Below are 18,554 nucleotides of genomic sequence, written 5' to 3' on the forward strand. Positions count from 1 at the left end.
GCTTGGTTTACACTGTTCCTTGAGCTCAGTGCAGGGCCTGGCACACAGGTATCCTACAAATATTCATAAAACTGAATAGAAGGGTTGGGGATTTGCATCTGTCCCAATCCCTGGAGAAAAAGCAAGAATTCCAGGGTAGGACTTGGCTCTGGTTAGATGGTCAAGGAAGTTGACTGAGTTGGCTGAACAAGTCCTGGGTCCTGTGGAGGACCACTGTGGACCACCCTCACTGTGCTCAGGTTGTGGTGAGTTCTTTGTGGGTTTTCACCAGTCTCTGAAGAACCAGCAGTTCTTGCTTTCTCATGAGACTTCTTTTTCTTGGGATTTAGTAGATTGACCTACTCAGTGGAAACTAAAAACAGACACTTGTCTAAAGGTCCTGTGCTTAGGCCTGAGGTCAGCAAGCCCCTCCCCCAGGTTCCTACAGATGGTTATTTATCTTGTGATCCTGGTCACCTTGGCCCCAAGTGGGCAAAACAGGAAACAAAACCAAAGATGGTCTGAGGACTGCTCACCCAGATTTTTTAGAATATTCCCAATTCAATGATAAAAAACAAAACAATCCCCCCAAACAAAAACCATTAACATGTTTCCAATAGACTACTATGTGAAATTAGACTTTTTGGTTCTGATTGTATGTATATACCTGATATCATCACCACAATCTAGATAATGAACATATCCACCCCACCAAGTTTCTTTGCATCCCTTTTTAATTGCTACCTCCTGTCCTTCCCAGCCAACCCTATCTCTGAGAAGCTACTGTTTTAACAGTTTTCTGTTCCTATAGATTAATTAACATTTTTAGTAGTACTTCTTTGTGAATTTTACCTTTTTGGGTGCTGATATTTTTGTGTTCCTATGAATATTCTTTTTTTTAAAAAAATACTTTTTAGTTAGACATAGACACAATACCTTTATTTGGTTGATTTATTTTTACATGGTGCTGAGGATCAAACCCAGTGCCTCATATGGGTGAGGCAAGCGCTCTGCCACTGAGCCACAATCCCAGCCTGTCCTATAAATATTCTTGAGCTTTGCTTTTTGCAGTTGGTTATTTGGAGAGAGCTTAAGCCTTTTGGATCCTATTTTCAAATGTGAGGCAGAAAAAGAGGAGTTTAGACCCGGGCTAATTTTTCTTCATTACTGAGTAAAACTCTTCCAAGAGCTGTGGTCAGTGTTGGTGAACCATGAGGTTCTCCACTCTGGTGAGAACAGAAGCTATTTTGGGCCCTGTGTGAACTCCAGAAATAGTTCCCTCTAGTGCTTTCAGGTGGTTTCCTCACACGTGGGTGCTGACCAGTACTCAGCTGAAGACTCCAGGGGAACCCGCCAGGTCACAGGTCTCTGGGTTCTCTCTCCGCGCAGCTCTCTCCACTCTGGTAATCAGACCTACAAGCTGTAGCCACTTTGGGTTTGCCAGATCCCGCTGTTTCCTCAACTCAGGGAGATCTCCAGGGTCTTCCTGGGTCCCCTGCTTGCTCCCTACTCGGGGAACGCTGCAAGCAGTCAGCCAGGGCAGTCACAGGTCACACCTTACTTGTTTGTTTTCTCTTAAAGTTTGCTGTCACTTCTTGTCTGATGATTAATGTCTTATGAACAGTATTAATATTTTTCACATTGTTTCAGGGTGGGGACTAAATCTGATCCCAGTTACTCTAATCTTGGTTGGAAGGGGAAATTTCTAAAACTACTTTTGATAATGACTGTGATAATGCTGCAATAACTTTGATATTCTGGACTCCCTTCATTAGCATTGTCATCTCTGGGTACCTCAAGCTGATAAACTCTTCTATTGAGAAAATGATTATATTCATATTACATTTCACATATACAATTGATTATATTTAATAAGAAAATAAAATTGTAATTTCTTCATTCAAGAACAATTTTTAAAAATGTTGGTGTAAGACTGCCAAGCATCCTTTGCGAGAAGGTCTGCCCTGAAATGATGGCTGCAGCAGTCGAGCTGGTGGTTCCTTCCCAGCCTCCGCCTCTGTTGGGGCACCTCCCAAAACCGCTCTGCTGGTGTACAGAGAGCCAGAGTTGGCTAGGAAAGAATCCTGGGGGTAGTTTTCAAACACTGACTGGTTTACAGAACAAAAAACACATATGCTAGCTCCTTTGTCCCTGATGGGGCAACTCTGAGGTGCAGCCTCCATTGTCTAGTGGAGTGAGCATGGAAGTTCCCGCTATGGACCCTGAGGAAGCAGCCAGCCCCGCTTCTTTCTCTTCATTTCTCTGTATCACTTTCCTATTCATTTCTCCCTTCTTACCTGTGTATAAATGCATGGACCCAATCGGTAAGTTATATCCCAGAACAAAAGGTTTGTCTAACAACCAAGAAAAGTTTTGGGGAAAAATAAAATAATGGGCAGGTAGAAATAAAAGCCTTACCTTCAAATACTCTATATATGAAAGAACCTAAACAATGGTAATTTCATTTCTGACCTAAAAAGAGGTGGATGCCCTTAGGAGTAGAAGGGGCACTAGTTCCACCATACTGATAATAAGCCATGCTTGCCCCAGGTCCTACTGAGGAACAGTGCCAGCTATTTCAAGGCTTACTACACTTCCATGAAGCTGCTTATCATGGCTATCAGTTTTAGCAGGGTGTTAAGAGCCTCTGGTTGCTCACCTCGGGGTGAGAACAACTTTAGCCAATGCTGGGAAGCCATATGCCAGAAGGGAGGGTGGTGGACTAAACATTCTAGACCTACAATTCACACTAGGGATGATGTGGGAAGTGAGATTCTCCTTCAGCCAAAGACAAAATAGGAGACACCCTAACAGGCAGACAGTAGTTTATACTTCCCCAAGAGTAAAATACAAACACAAAAATCCAATTTATAGAACTGTTCTACTTAACTGATCACACACCATTTTATTCTGCTATAAAGCTTGTGCTTGGGCAACATGGGCATTTTTTACTCCAATTTATCGTGATTATTGATTGACGACTGATTGATTGAGGTGCTGGGGATTGAGCCCAGGGCCTCTCCCAAGCTAGGCAAGCACTCCACCACTGGCTACATCCCCAGCTCTAGTTTATGGTGATTTTATAGCTTTAGTCACTGTCCAACCCAAATGTGCCCTTCATCATCCCAACTCTCATAGTCTTTACATAATAGACCATTTAGTCACTCTATTTGAGACATTTTATTTCTCTCATTCTAATATTAGGCTTTGGTAAGTATAAAAAGTTTGTTCACAAGTACAAAAAATTCTGTAAAGCTCTGTTGTAGTTATAAAAGTCCATAAAAACAGAACAATTTTTTAAGTTGGATAATATTTAACTCTATAAATCTAAGTGATGATTTTGACATGTGGCTTTAAAAATGGCAAAAGCTATTTTACTGCGATTGTTAAAATTTTTGATGACTCTTTTTCACCTGTTTCAGGAAATCTGTCTTAGACATTTATACTGGACAGATTTCTTTTACTATAGCCCAATTCCCTGCCTCCTCAGGGCTTTGTTTGTAGTATGCCTGTGATGTTCTGCCCAAGGGAAGATTGTGACAACAGCTTCAGAAGAAAGAAAAGCTGGATTCAGATTTATAGCCACTGTCCTTTCCAATGTAAAAGTAATCTTATGTCAGGTGGCATACACTGTAATCCCAACATCTTGGGAGGCTGAGGATTGCAAGCTCAAGGCTAGCCTCAGCAACTTAGCAAGACCCCGTCTCACTGGGGGATAAAGCTCAGTGGTAGAATGCCCCTGGGGTCAATTCCTAGTATTAAAACAAAAAAAAAAAAGTAATGCTGCAAAACAGTGATAAAATGTTCTTATTAGTAATATTTTCTCTTCCTGCAAAGATTTTTTACTGTTAATATTGTAGAAGAATTACATTTGATGAAATTTTCTGTTTTTCAAAGTATTTTTAAAAAGTTTTATTGAAAAGATTTGATTTTTCCTCTCCCAAAGATTCTGAGTAAAAACAACATTGGAATAGAAGTCCCAGTTTATCTTGCTGTGTTTCTACCTAATAACCTGTGGGACAAAGCACTGAGATCCTGCAAGGATTTGTTCAGTACTCCAAGTATTAAACAATCAAAACAAAAAACCTTTCTTTCACTTAATCATAAATAATAAAAATATTGCCAGAATGTTGCAGACATGAAGGTCAAATGAACATTATAAAACCAAACCAGAAGCTGTCTCACAGCTTAGACTTTTTTTTCCTCTGCTTAATAAGAAATAAATTATCATTGCCATCATCTTCCACATATCTCTCCTTTTTCTTTGGCTTGCTCCGCTTGCCCTCTTTGGGAAGCTTGTCTTCTCTTGGTTTGTGGTAATGTGATGAATGGTGAAAGGACTTGTGAGGCTTCTGGGTCTTAAAACTGCCAGGTGCAGAGTGGGTTTTGGGGCCTCTAGGAAAGTCCTCATCCACTTCATGATGCCTGTCAGCCTTTCTGTGCTTCTCACGTTCTCTACTCCTGTTCATCATTTCCTTCTGTATTTCTTTGTCTTCTTGATACCACTTGTTGCTTTTCCTCCAGCCATGGCTCTTCCTTATATCATGGTGTGGTCTCGTCTCTGCTACTTCCATGTGCAGTCTCTTGAACTGCCTTGGAAAATCCCCATTTTTCTGCAGTTCTGGAAAATTAAAAAGTATTTTGAGCTCTCTCAGGTCTATAAATGAGGAGACAGGCAGCTAGATATATTTAAATGTGTTAATAATATGACATTCTAAAGAGCCTTTAGTAAGGTAAAAACAACAACAGCAGCAATAAACACTAACTAAAAATGGAATGGTTGTAGTTTCACATTCCTGATTGCTAAAAAGGGAAAACACCACAAATCCAATGATAGGTGTTTGTTCTATTCAACACAGTTTAACTACATTAGACAATAGAGACCAGGACCTGCAAGAATAGTAATCATCTTAGCTCTGTGAGGAAGTCACGTCTGACCAATTCAAGTTCCTCCAGTGATCATCAGTCTCTGATGATAAGGCAAAGCAAGATGTATAAAATTGCCTTTGACAGTCTCACATGACATTTCAATTACCTCCTGAAGATAAAGTCTGGCCACAGTACTAAGAGGGGGATGCCAGACTGCCTGGGAGATTACTCCTCTAGAGCAGAGACTGCTGGCCTGGGGAGAACACACTTGTATGCACTCTGTGTGGGTATTATCTTAGAGGTTTTAGTGCCAGATGATGTTATATTTTGTCAGGATTCAACATACTTGTTACAAGCTTCTGATGGTAAGGGATGAAAATTAATGTCAGTAGAACTTTGAAAAATTAAAGCATTGGCCAATAACTTTTAGCATAAGACTCTTAGAATAAAATAAAAATTCCAACGCAAACCTCAAAATCGATTTGTGCTACAGAGTGTCAATACAACTAGCTAAAAAGGAAAAAAATTTTTTTTCCTCAGATTATAAAAGTTATAAATGCTCATGATGGAAAACTTGGAAAAAAAAACCAGACAAGTTAAAAAAAATCAGAAAGCACTCATAATTTCTAAATTCAGAGATAAAATTTTCATTTATTTCTCTTTAACCTCTTTCTAATTTAGTTGCCTAATCACTGTCTTCCTGTACTATAATTTCTCTATAGTTTAGATAAATTTTATATTAAATATGTAAACTATGCAGGCATTGTGAGAAGAAATTCCTTTAACTTTCTTTAGAATTAGTAATTTTATTTTGAAAAGGTCCTAAACTTAGTAAGAGTGTAAAAAAAGAATACCAAAAAGATGAAAACTACATAATAGAACAACTTGAAAAATAAACAATTTTGTCCCCAAACAAGAAAGGTAACTTGGGAAACCATCTTAAAGTACACAGCAAGAAAGAACAGAAGTAGAGAAAATAGACTTAAATGATAAGATATTAATTTGGTGAGAAAGAACTTAAATGTTAGCAACAGTAAACACAGAAACCAGAGAAGTGGCTGGGGACCTACAGCTGTACAGACAATGGTGGCCTATAAGAGCTGATTTCTTTTCTTTTCTTTTTTTTTAATATTTATTTTTTAGTTTTCGGCAGACACACATCTTTGTTTGTATGTGGTGCTGAGGATCGAACCCAGGGCGCATGCATGCCAGACGAGCGCGCTACCACTAGAGCCACATCCCCAGCCCAAGAGCTGATTTCTTAAGGGAAGCTCTAGGAATCTTTCTTTCCATGAAAAATATCAGAGACATACAACCTGAAAAAATAATTACTTGTCAAACAGAAAAATCTCCAAGGAATCTTGAAAACTGCATGCACAGATGGAGAGCAGTATTTTTCTGGACATTTTCTAAAATGCTTACTAAGTGGAAAAAATGTTTATCACAAACAGGTTACAATACAGAATTTTTGAAGTAAGGTGTTTGGCTTTTGAAGATGAAGAAAATTCTAGTTTCTCTGGTAATTATTAAAAACATTTACTGTGATAACTAATGACCTTGAAAGCAGGCAAAGATAAAAAAAATTAAGAGGGAAAGTGCTGGGGAATGATATTGGCCAATTATGTTGATTTTTTTGTGTTCATGTGCGAATATGTAACAATAAATCCCATTATTATGTATAATTATAATGCACAATAAAAAATGTGGAAAGAGAAAAAAAGAAATCTAGGAATTACTACTGCAAATATTACCTAACAAGTTAATAACATACCTTTTTAAAAAATAATATCTGTTCTTTTTAAAAATTTTTTTTAGTTGTAGACAGATACCTTTATTTTATTTATTTGTTTTTATGTGGTGCTGAGGATCGAACCCAGTGCCTCACACATTTAAGGCAAATGCTATACCAATTGAGCTACAATAACAGCCTAATAACATACCTTTTATTTTTCGTTTTATTCTTTGTTCTCTCTCCTGAATTTCGTATTTGTCATCATAGTAGTAGATGAATGGAGATGTTGGAAATGTCTGATTATACATCCGTCTTTCTGTACATTCCTGCAAATTGTATTTGAAATTATGATGTCATAGTTTTCACTGTTCAGAAAACCCTTTTGTGAGCTTCTGGACCATGCTTATTAGAGACCCATATCACTGGTGTCTTGTGCTGTGGTTGGAAGCTGGAAGGGATCATGCAAACCAACAACCCTACTGTGCTTATGTGCTTTTCTTTCAGGCTTGGGTTTTCTTCCCTTAGCTATAAAACCTTTCTATTTTTTTTCCATCTTCCCTGCCAAATTCTTCCTTAGTCTCAGTCAACAGCACTGAGGGCTGGTGCCATCTGGACTTGTCTTGTTCTGTGACAGAGTTTATTCTTTTCAATTTTATGTTCATATCTGTCCTTTCCTTGTCTGTTTCTTCCAAAAATGTTCCCTTAAGTATTTCTTCCGTCTCTCCTTCTCACCCCCAAAATATAGGTGTTAAGTTCTTAGCCTCTTGCTCTCCTCTCTAAACTCAAGTGGTTGGCAAGTTTATTTTAACTCAGCATTTACTGCTGATTAGGGTGATTCTTATGATAGGGAGTGAGATGGTGGTAGGTTATGTCTACTTTAAAACTTTTCCCATGTAATTCTGAGATGCCCCAAAGGAAATCTCTCTTCTTGCTCCCTACCCAAGCTGAGATCACCCCTTTCACTCCTTTCCATAGGTAGCTGCCCACTCTCATGACTGGTCTTCCCACCATGGCCATTTCCCATGTTCACATCCTTTGGCCTGAATACTTCAGGTTTTCATTTATCATGATCTGCAACACATATTTATTCACCATGTCTGAAGCATTTTTTTCTTTGAAAGTCTTCCCATTAGAAGGCTCCTGTTTATCTTCTGTTATCTTACCTAATATTTATTTATAACTATTCAGCATTTTTTAGCTAAGTATTGAAGAAAAATTAGAATACTTTTAAGAAAGCATGTGAAAAATACACAAAGAATTTAGTTGATTCATTATAACTTTGACATTGTATCTGAACTTGTATCTTTAAGATAGCTGGCCATTTTATACATTTTATATAATTAATTTGCAGAATTAAAAAATTATGAATCATCAGAATATACTTCAAAGAGTTAAGTAATGGAAATCTGTTTTTATTATTCATATCAAATCATAACATTTTACCTTAACAGTTGACTTCTGTTTTCTCCTAAAAAAAGAGTTTTCAAAGAATCAGCTTTTGGTTTTGTTGATACTATTTAGTTTTCTGTTTCTATAATTTTCTCTTTTTATCTTTATTATTTTCTTCCTTCTACCATCTTCAGACTTATCCTATTGTTTCTTTCTTTCTTTCTTTTTTTTTTTTAGGTACCAGGAAGTGAACTCAGGGGCACTCAAACACTGAGCCACATCTCCAGCCCTATTCTGTATTTTATTTAGAGACAGGGTCTCACTGAGCTGCTTAGCACCTTGCCATTGCTGAGGTTGGATTTGAACTCGCAATCCTCCTGCCTCAGCCTCCTGAGCTGCTGAAATAACAGCATGCATCACCCTGCCTGTTGTGACTTTTTTTTTTTTTAATCATTTGGTCTTATTTGGATTCTGAAAGTTGTAAGGCAAACTTTCATGATAACATAAAAAAATGTTTTTAGAAACCACCATATTTAGTGGCTCCAAATTCTCATTTCTAGGAGAAAAGATACACATAAAATAAACCCATAAAAAATTGGGTCTAAAATTCTGACAATAACTGAAATGAAAGGCAGCTAATTAAGAACATAAAACACAGAAAAGCATAAAACTTAATGATGTAATGAGTCATTCAGAATACTCTAATACTGTAATGGTGGAATATACAGCAACTTTATCTCTAGTAAGAATCCTAACCATACAATAGTAGGAGCAAATCATGATGGGACAAAGGTACTAAAGATCTTCATACATTCAGTCAATACTTGTCAACAAAACCTTTTAACTCTCCCAGCCTCCACTCACTCTTTCACATCCTCCTGTAGAGGCTCTTTGTACAGTGACTACTGTTGTCCTTGACACCCTCCCCAGACCCCACTCCACCAGAAAGGGAGTGGAATTAGGAAATAGTAGTGTCACATTTTCACGCAAAGAATCTATTCAATAACAACATCTGTATGGCTGAATTTCTCAAACTGAAGGAGAAAGATCCTCAGACATCTTGAACCACCTGCGTGCTCTATTTGAATCCCATATGGTCTAGACTGACATGACTACACAGAGTTATACAGTACTACAAATGTTTTCCAAAGCTAAATGTAAATTGTATTTTGATTATCCACATCGCTGGTCCCCTCCATTAGCACAGACAATTGATAGTTGGCTATATAATTTATCTACTATTCTGGATTAGCCACACCACTGATCTTCTTCATTAATGTTGGATAATCTAGAGTTCTTCATCTATGGCAGTGATGAGGTTGCCAAATTTGTTTTTTTTAAATTAAAAATTATCTAAATCTAGATTTCAGGGATAAATTCCAAATGCTTTTAATATATTTCCTATCTACATTAACAGGAGTGACTAGTAAGCAATAAGCATCCAGCTATAATTGTTTTTCTTTAATTGAACAAAGATAAATGCTAAAATTATACCCTTGTGTTTTAAAGAGGTAAGCAAGCATAAATCATACATTTATGTGATTTGTGTGCCAGTAGACTGCTCATGTGAATATGTTCCCTAAAAGGCGTTGGCAGCATCTGAATGTTGGTAACACGGACGAATGCACAGAGCAGTAAAAGATCTAGAGATGATAACACTGTAAAAGAAACCTTCTCTAGCTAAATTTTCAATGTGAGTTCTACAGAAGTGAAGTAAGTGTGCTGTAGGATCTCTCCATCTGTGTCACCACAAGGTGGGTCTGATCACATTGGAAATAGCATCTAAACATCAGGGCTGAGAAATCCCCTGTACCACTTCTTTGTTTTGGAGATAAGGACTGAAGGTCAGAAAGAAAAAGTGAATTGTTGAAGTCACCTGGTTAAGTCAGTAGCAGAGTACAAATCAGAAGTGAGGATCAGAGCCTCATGCTAGTTTTCACATTCTAAGCTCCACCCATAGTTCCTGCTGCCTCAGTATGGAAGATAACTTGATCAGAAGGTGGACTCCAGCACTTTTCTTTCTCCTAGCCTTTTTGTCTGTCCTCATAATGTAGGGCTCCCAAGGCTTGTACCAGTATTTGCCACGGCTGGAATTTAAGAGGTGGCCTGCAGTGCTACCCTTTTCTATTGATCATCTTTCTACCCACTTAAAGGATTCCAAGCTTTGTTGTTTTCTACCTCCTTCCACTGGATCTGATTTGATATCAGTTCACCTTGTTTTTGAGGCTGTTAGAACCCTGCCTGGAAAGTGGGAGTGCATTTCTCCATATGAACTTTCTACCTCCTGTGCCACTGCCCTTTCCTCTCTGCCTCAAGAGTCCTGGAATGCATGGATTTTGAGCCTATTCTTATTGCTTCTTGTCTCTGTGATGGATGGCTGCTGTTTCACACTTAAAGTGTCAACTGGCTAGGGATCTTGTGCCCACCTCACAGCAAGAATTCGCTCCTGCTCTGAAACTTAAACATCCAGAACACACAATCTGACCCTTTCAGTTGGGGTTAGAGAATGTGTTAGCTGGACAAGGAACCTGAGCACCTGCGGAGTAGGTGGGTTAGTCAGTGATGCATCACTTCTGTCTTTCCACTGTTGGGTGTCAGGGATTTCGAGTGAGTGATGAAGACTGAGTTGACTACAGTACCAGGAAAAAGTGGAGGAAAAAACCAAAACATGATGGAGCTGTGTCAAAGTAATCGTGAGAGGAACTCATGAGAACGCCATGTACTGTTGACGACTAGTATATGACTGACTTCATGAGCTGTATTTGTTTTTACATTCACCTGTAACAGACAACTATGCTCTGACAGACAGTTACTCTGGCAGGGATGGGAGAAGTAAAGAAATAGAGAATATATACACTCAGAAAAATTAAATTACACTCAGAAAAATGAGAAATTATACCCCATCTGATTCAAAAGTATGATATGTCAAGATCATTGTACTGTCATGTGTATCTAATTAAATCAAATAAAAAAAGAGAATATATTAAGTCTTGCCTCTGAATGTTAGTTTGTAAATAAGTAAGCATTCCGAGTTCCATTCTTTTTTCAGCTCATCTTTCAACAACTGCTCCCTGACAACAGAATGCTTTATGTTCAAATGCTAAACTTACGTGTCCATAATGGCCTTTTTGTGCACAGTTGTAGCAATAAACTAATGCAGATTGTCCAGAAGGAGTCTTCGGTTTTTTGGGTGGCCCAGGTTTGGTCTGCAACATAAAACATTTGTGAAGGTTTAATAAAAGTTAGAAGAAAGTTATAAAACCTTGTCCTTACTAAAAGAGCTTTTTTTTTTTTTTTTTTTTTTTTTTAGGTAAGAGATTGCTTAGAAATACTGCTTTCTAGAGCTTAGCATGGAGTGGCAGTGGAGGATGGAACCTTGGACAGAAACATTTAAGGGCACACAGAAGAGCTTGTAAAAAGGACAGAGAAGGAAGGGCTCAAGCATGTGGAGACCCAGGAGAACACAGGTGCCAGTGTTAAGAGAATAGTTTTAAGAAGGATGAACTGATCTACAGTGCCAAAAACCAGCAGGAAGACCTAGTAACACCAGGATTGACAAACATCCATTGTAAAAACAACTGTTCTTAAATAATGTTAGTGAAAGAATTTGGAATCAGTGGGAGTGCACAAAGAGTTGAAGGCTGTAGGGCGAAGAGTAAAGGGATGCACATGAAAGTAATGAAATGTAGAAAGAAGAGCAAAGAAATAATCACCAACTAGGGCTGGAGTTGTGTCTCAGTGGTATTGCACTTGTCTGGCATGTGTGAGGCACTGGGTTACAATCTTCAGCATAAAATAAATGTATTGTGTTCATTTACAACTAAAAAAATATATAAAAAAAAAAAAGAAAAAAAGAAAGAATCACCCACCAAAGTCAGGAGGGCAGTTACTTCCAAAGAGGATAGAAGAGCCCGTAGAGGGCTTTGGGGTAGCTGCAACTTCCTAGTTTTTGTACACAGAGGTAGTTAGTTACTTGGGTGTGTATCATATAACTAATCTATTAAATTGTACACATATTTTATGCACTTTTTAGGATGCATATTACATTTTATAATAAGAAATGTTAAAAATATTGAGTATAGGTTGAAGACAGGGAGAATAATGCTATATATTATTTTGAGAAGCATGAATAATGGCAGAGTAAGATGATGCAGTACTTAGGGGGAGGAAGATTCGGTAGGGTTTGTTTTTTTGAACAGGAAAAGACCTGGGCATGTAAGAAGGCTAGTAGAGATGGAGACACTGAAAACAGAGAAGAGAAAGGAGATGATGGATGGAGAAAGAACTCTGAGGAAGTGGTGGCTGTAATCAACAGGAGAAAAACCTAATTGGCACTCCCCACCCCAAGCTTTTGGGAGACTGAAAGAAAACATGTAAGGATGAGCATAAACATAGGTAAGTTTGTTTCTCATGTTCTTTACTGGGATCCTATTACCAAGAGCACTATTGTGCCATCTAATTTTATTGCTTAATGTTACAAACAGGTGGTTTGTGGGGTTTTCTTTGGTTGATACGGGAAAATAATGAATAGGTAGTAAAAATCTTCTTTAAAAAACTTACTTTCAATTCTTATTTCCTAGAATGAAAAACCAGAAAACGAGAAGAAAACAATAAAATAATCCTGCTGAAAATGATCACAAATGCTACACACAATGGAATTTAACCTCAGCTGTTACCAATTCAGATATAAATAAAAAACAACAAATGTTATACATTCTCCAATTAAAAATGTGGCTCATAAATTAAGACTAGCCAAAAATCATAAAAAAAAAAGTTTTAACAAGTACACACACAAGTCATATATCCCTCATTGCAGAGATTCACATTTTCTTTAGGTAGTAGAACACCAGGAAGATGTGAAATTAGTGAGTGTAATTTTTTTTTCTGCCTATAAATAAATAATATATATATATATATATATATATATATATATATATGTGTGTGTGTGTGTGTGTGTGTGTGTATGTGTGTGTATGTATATATATATATATATATTTATTTAAAGAGAGAGAAAGAGAACTTTTTTTAATATTTATTTTTTAGTTTTTGGTGGGCACAACATCTTTATTTTATTTTTATGTGGTGCTGAGGATCGAACCCAGCGCCCCGCACATACCAGGCAAGCGCACTACCTCTTGAGCCACATCCCCAGCCCACGTCTATATTTTTTGATGTGGCATAAAATTGCAGCCATGAGCACACATGTTTTAAGGGAAAACTAAAAGAGATGGTGTCAAGGATGTGATAACATTTCAAGAAAGAAGTTGTTAAAAGCTACTGATGGGCTACAGAAGATGAAGACTATGAAATTCATTGGACTTAGCAATCAAGAAGTTGTTGGCAACTGCAAACTTGTATGCAATTTCACTTGAGGAGCTGTAGCATGAGCCAGACTGAAATAGGTTTATCAAGTAACTATAAAAATGCCTTAGAACAGAACGCTGGTCACTCTTTCAAGAAACAAGGATATGTAGAGAACAAGGGAAAGAGACAAGTGGAACAGAATACAAGTCCAAGGTGCCTCTATCCATGATGCTTTTTAGTGTGCTGGGCACAGGGCAGGAGTGTATACATGCCCTATTTCTACAATTTATTAAAACATAACCATTGAGTGCCCAATATATACCAGGCATTGTTCTCAGATCAGGTAATTGAGAAATGAGAAAAACAAAAATCACTGCTTACATCTCCAGTGCTATATGTGTACGTGTGCACACACTTTCACATATCACTCATGTGTACATAAACTAGAAGATGGTGATTAGTAGTATGCACACAGCTAAAATTGAGTTTTATGAATTACTGATTGAGCTGCTGAGAGAAACCCTGACAAGGACGGTCCTTTATTATAATAAGGAAAAAAAAAACAGGTATATAATGATTAAGGGACACTATTCTAGGCATATGGTATAGGGAATAGGTAGTGCTAAACCCAAGTTAGAAGCAAGCTCACTATATTTGAAGATTTGAAAATGTATCTGTAAACTTGGAAGTGTAGTAAATGAAGAAAGAATAGAAGAAAAGGAGGTTCCAGGAGGTGAAGAAGGACCTTACCTAGGGCTTTATGACTGAGGGTGAAAAACATTGAATTTATTTTAAGCAGCATGGGAACCCAGTGAAGGGTTGAAGCTACTGGTAGGTTCTCAGTAACTAGCTAGTGACTGTTAGGAAGGACCATAACTGATGATAAAAAGAAAAGCCCACTCCTTAAATAATAAATGCTCTCTAAAATGGTACTTACTTATGTTTATAAATTGTTCTACTTATGTTTGTGCAAACATATAGAAAATTTATCTTTGAAGCAAGATTTTTAGATTCATTAACGAGAAGGAAAAATATGCTATGTTTATACCACTGAAGTAAGGGATTCTACTGACTTGGTCAAGATATTCTATGCAAAGGTCAAGATAAACCAGGAAGTAAAGATGAGAGAGGCTGGTGAAACCATATCAACAGGGATATCCAGTCACTAGAACTTGATTTGATATAGAAGCAAGTGGAAACTTCCTCAAAGGAGAAGCTTTCAGCACCCCTATAGCACTTCTGGCTCTTCCTAAAGAGTATAGGACACAAAGAAAGTCACATTACTGCACAACTCTCTAAAGGCTCATTCCTATCAACTCCTTTCAGAGAAAAGGCCACCTTTATGTAATATTGCCAGTTGTTTGCAACCTTAGGGTTCCTAATTCCCCTTTTCCCTACTCTATTCCTCCTCCTCCTTTTTTTTTTTTTTAAATAGCATCCATCACTTTCTAGTGTACTAAAGTGATTATTGATTATTGCTGATCTGCCATCTCAATGCTACAGTGTAACATGCATGAAGGTGGGGACTTTTCTTTGGTCTACTATGTATCCCTACATTAAGAACCTAGACAATGAATTGGTAGAGAACCTAGAATAGGGGTCAGCAAATTTCGGCCCATAGACCAAATCTGATCTTCTCCTGTTTTTGAATGGCTTACAAAGTTGGAACAGCTACCCTTTAAAAAAAATTTTTTTTTGGGTTATACACGGACACAATATCTTTATTTTATTTATTTATTTTATTTATTTTTATGTAGTGCCGAGGATTGAACCAGTGCCTCACATGTGCAAGGCAAGTGCTCTGCCAGGGTCACAACTCCAGCCCACAGCTACCCATTTTTAAATGGTCAAATGTAATAACAAAAGAGTATTTGTAACATGTGAAATTCAAATTTCAGTGTCTATCTATAAGTAAAGTTTTATTGAAACAGAGCCATATATATTAGATTATGGATTATCTCTAGCTGCTTTTACACTAGAGTTTTGATGGAGACCATATATAGCCCTCCAAGCTAAAATATAATACCATCTAACACTTTGTGGAAAGTTTGTTGACCCAATACCTAGAACACAGGAAAAGCTCAATAAATAAAGAGGTAATGAATGAGTAGACATTAAAGACTTCAAAATTCTAGACAGTGGAAATTAGTTATGCAATCAACAAGTATAAAAAGTGGATACAAACACTGAATATATCTACTACTGAGTACATGAAGGCAAAATTTTATGGAATGTCTCTGAATTTATTTTATTGCTTTAGTCTGAGGAGAAAACAGGTAGTTCTAATGCATTTAGCCCTTAGTAGAAATTATTCATTTTAAAAGGTTGCTGAGTTCCTACTATCCACAGAGTATGTAATAGAAATTGTGAGGGATACACACATAAATAAGAATTCTAAAACAGATGAGTTAACATGGAAAAGATCTTAAGAAATGAAAACACTAGGGAGGCCATGGCTCATCAAGGGGAGTTAAGTGCACATCAAATGCATATTTTCCATTAAATAAATGAAGTAGTATAATTTTTTTTGAGATGCCCCTTAAGTACAGCATCTCAAAGAACAAATTCACCTTACTGCTATTAAATGAATCGTAGTTAGTTCTTTTTAGTTTTTAAAGTGTTAAATGTTTTAAAACCAATAACATGAATGTGGCACAAAATTGAAGACACTAAATGGTAGAGAGTAAAAAGTCTGATTTTGTTCTGTTTTCCATTAATTAAGTTCCCCTCCTCAGAGGCAACAACTGTTACCAGGTCCTGTGTTCTACCAGAGGACAGTCTAGGCATGGATACATGTGGGCACTCTGTATATGTATATAATACAAGGGCATATTTTTGCCTGCTTAAAGACAAAATATGGATGGAAGGGATTTTAGGAATTGGTGACAATAATCAAAGGCAAAACTGACCAAATCTTCTGAAGAGCCAGAGGCTCTGATAAAAAGTTATCCACTGCATTTTGGGATTATGTGCTAATCCTGGCTCTGTCACTTATGCAACATTAGTCAAGTTACTTAAATGATTTTGTTTCATTTTATTCATCTGTAAAATAGGTACAATAACAGTAACAGCACTCCTTCCTGACACTGTTGTGAGGGGATGTTACACAGACCTATAACCTATCAGTAAGATATGACCATATCCTTTACTTTCTTTTCTTAGTTTCCCCAACTCTCCTGGTTTCCTTCCACCTCACTGGCTGTTTCTTTGCTAGTCCTGTTTCTTATGTTCTATCCTGCTTACCCTGAAGTGGTTCATGGCTCAGTTGTCATTTTTTTAAAAGTATGTTTTAGTTGTAGATGGACAGAATATCTTTATTTTATTTATCTATTTATTTTTATGTGGTGCTGAGGATCGAACCCAGTGCCTCACATATGCCAGGCAATCGCTCTACCACTGAGCCACAACTCCAGCCCCCATGGCTCAGTCTTTTGACAGCTTTTCTTCTCTATCTAATCCCTTCTAACCTCATAGCTTTACATTAACCTTTACTTTGGCCACTCTAAAATTCTATTTTTAGCCTTGATCTCTCAACCCTAGATTCACATCTCTACTAGAATGTCTAACAGGCATCTTAAATTGAGTAAGCTAAAAACAAATCCTGTCCTCCTCCACCCCTCAAATAAGCACCTCCTACAATCTTTCCTATCACACCATCAGCAATGCCATCCTTTCAATTGCTTAGTCCAAATATCAACAACCTTGATTTATCTCTTACATATACCTCATGTCCATCAGCAGAGCTTATTGGCTCTGTAAGATACAACCACCTTACTTCTTCTCTCCTGGTCTGACCTTTCATTTAGATTACCAGAGCATCAGAACTGATCTTCCTCCTTCTATCCCTGCTCCTCTGCAGCCTATTCTCAAGACAAGGTGATCCTTCTAGCATGTAAATCAGAACATATCACTCCTCAGCTGAAAACCCTCTAACAGCTCCTCTGTTCTCTCAGTAAAGGCCAAGAACCTTACAATGGCCTACAATTTGCCTCTCCCACCTGCCTGATTTTGCTATATGCTTTGAAGCATGTCTCCATACCTTGCTAGCCTTTCTGTTGTTCTTTGAACACTCCAGACAAACCTCAGAGCTTGGCAGCAGCTTTGGTGACAAAGCTTCTGGATCCATTTTCCTGGATCACTCTTCCCCCAAATATGATGTGGTATACCCCTTCACTGCCATCAAGTCTAGGCTCAATGGTCACCTTCATAGTAAGGTCTTCCTGATTACCTATTTTAAAATTGCTAGCTCTTTCCAAGTGGTACTCCTAATGTCCTAATTAAACAAAACAAAACAAAACCCCCTAAACCAACAGTCAAACAACCCTCTTCCTGGAAACCCCCCAAATTTCCATGGCCCTTATTGCATCTGACATTAAATATTTTACATTTTATCTATCCATCCTCAGCCCCAAAATTAAGTTCTGCAAGGGCTCCTTTTGTTCATTCCTGTACCACAGCTTCTGGAATAGGGCCAGGCATACAGTAAGAGTTCAGTAAATATTAATGAATGAACAATGGGGTAATGCATATGTAAAGCATATGACCCCATGTTAATAAAAATCTTGTATACTTTGGAAACTTTTTAACTTTTCTGTCATTAAGGGAAAAATCTATATAATCATGCTTTGATATGTTAAAAAGCTTGAATAAATTAATAACACAGCTTCCTTGTGTCTCTTTCCTTCACACTAAGAATGTGATATATACTTTGGCAAAACCAGGATGGAATTAGTAATGCAAAGAGAATAGGAACTCATCGGATAGTACCAGGGATGAAGAGATCCTTCTTAATCAAATTTTGAAAGCATGCTTCATTGTTGACACTTGTAATTTTATTTTGAAAGTAATCTCAAACATAGCCCCACTATTCATTTATGCTCCTGGACAAAGTGCAAACACTTGGATGTTCATTCATCTGAATAATGTCACTAGTTAAAAACTTCCATTACTACTAATAAAAATACCAACAGTATTTATATTGTTATGAAATTCTAAACTGTTTCACAATAATTAATTAGTAAATGACATGACAAACATTATCTACACACTCTCATTTTAATAAACTATCATGTACCAGGACTTAGTAGGAATGAAATCAGCCTAGATCTTACCTAATTAGAGAACATTTCTGCGTTAGAATACAGTACTGAACCCACTTCAATCTAATGTATGAAATATGATATGTCAAGAACTTTGTAATGTTGTGAACAACCAATAAAAAAAAAAGAACACAGTATTGAAAACTCAATAATGATTTCCAGTGGACAAATTTTCATACTAT

General features: G+C 37.2%; 1 protein-coding gene across 6 annotated transcripts in view; it reads right to left on the reverse strand.

Annotated features, from left to right (window-relative positions):
* Nucleotides 1-441: 441 nt before the first annotated feature.
* Nucleotides 442-18,554, reverse strand: part of ZCCHC7 (zinc finger CCHC-type containing 7) — a 233,006-nt gene continuing 214,893 nt past the window's right edge. For 4 of the 6 annotated variants that reach the window (XM_081264706.1, XM_081264704.1, XM_081264703.1 and 1 more), the window contains exons 8-10: nucleotides 11,080-11,175; nucleotides 6,789-6,906; nucleotides 444-4,600 (exon numbers count right to left, since the gene is read on the reverse strand). In XM_081264706.1, the coding sequence (XP_081120832.1) occupies nucleotides 4,161-4,600; nucleotides 6,789-6,906; nucleotides 11,080-11,175 (654 nt within the window). In that variant the 3' untranslated portion in view covers nucleotides 444-4,160. Of the gene's footprint in view, nucleotides 4,601-6,788; nucleotides 6,907-11,079; nucleotides 11,176-18,554 lie in introns of all 6 variants that reach the window. The other 2 variants (XM_081264707.1, XM_081264702.1) reach the window with 2 other exon arrangements.

The sequence above is a fragment of the Spermophilus citellus genome (assembly GCF_964194105.1).
Source record: "Spermophilus citellus genome assembly, chromosome: 2".
Classification (NCBI taxonomy): Eukaryota; Metazoa; Chordata; class Mammalia; order Rodentia; family Sciuridae; genus Spermophilus; species Spermophilus citellus.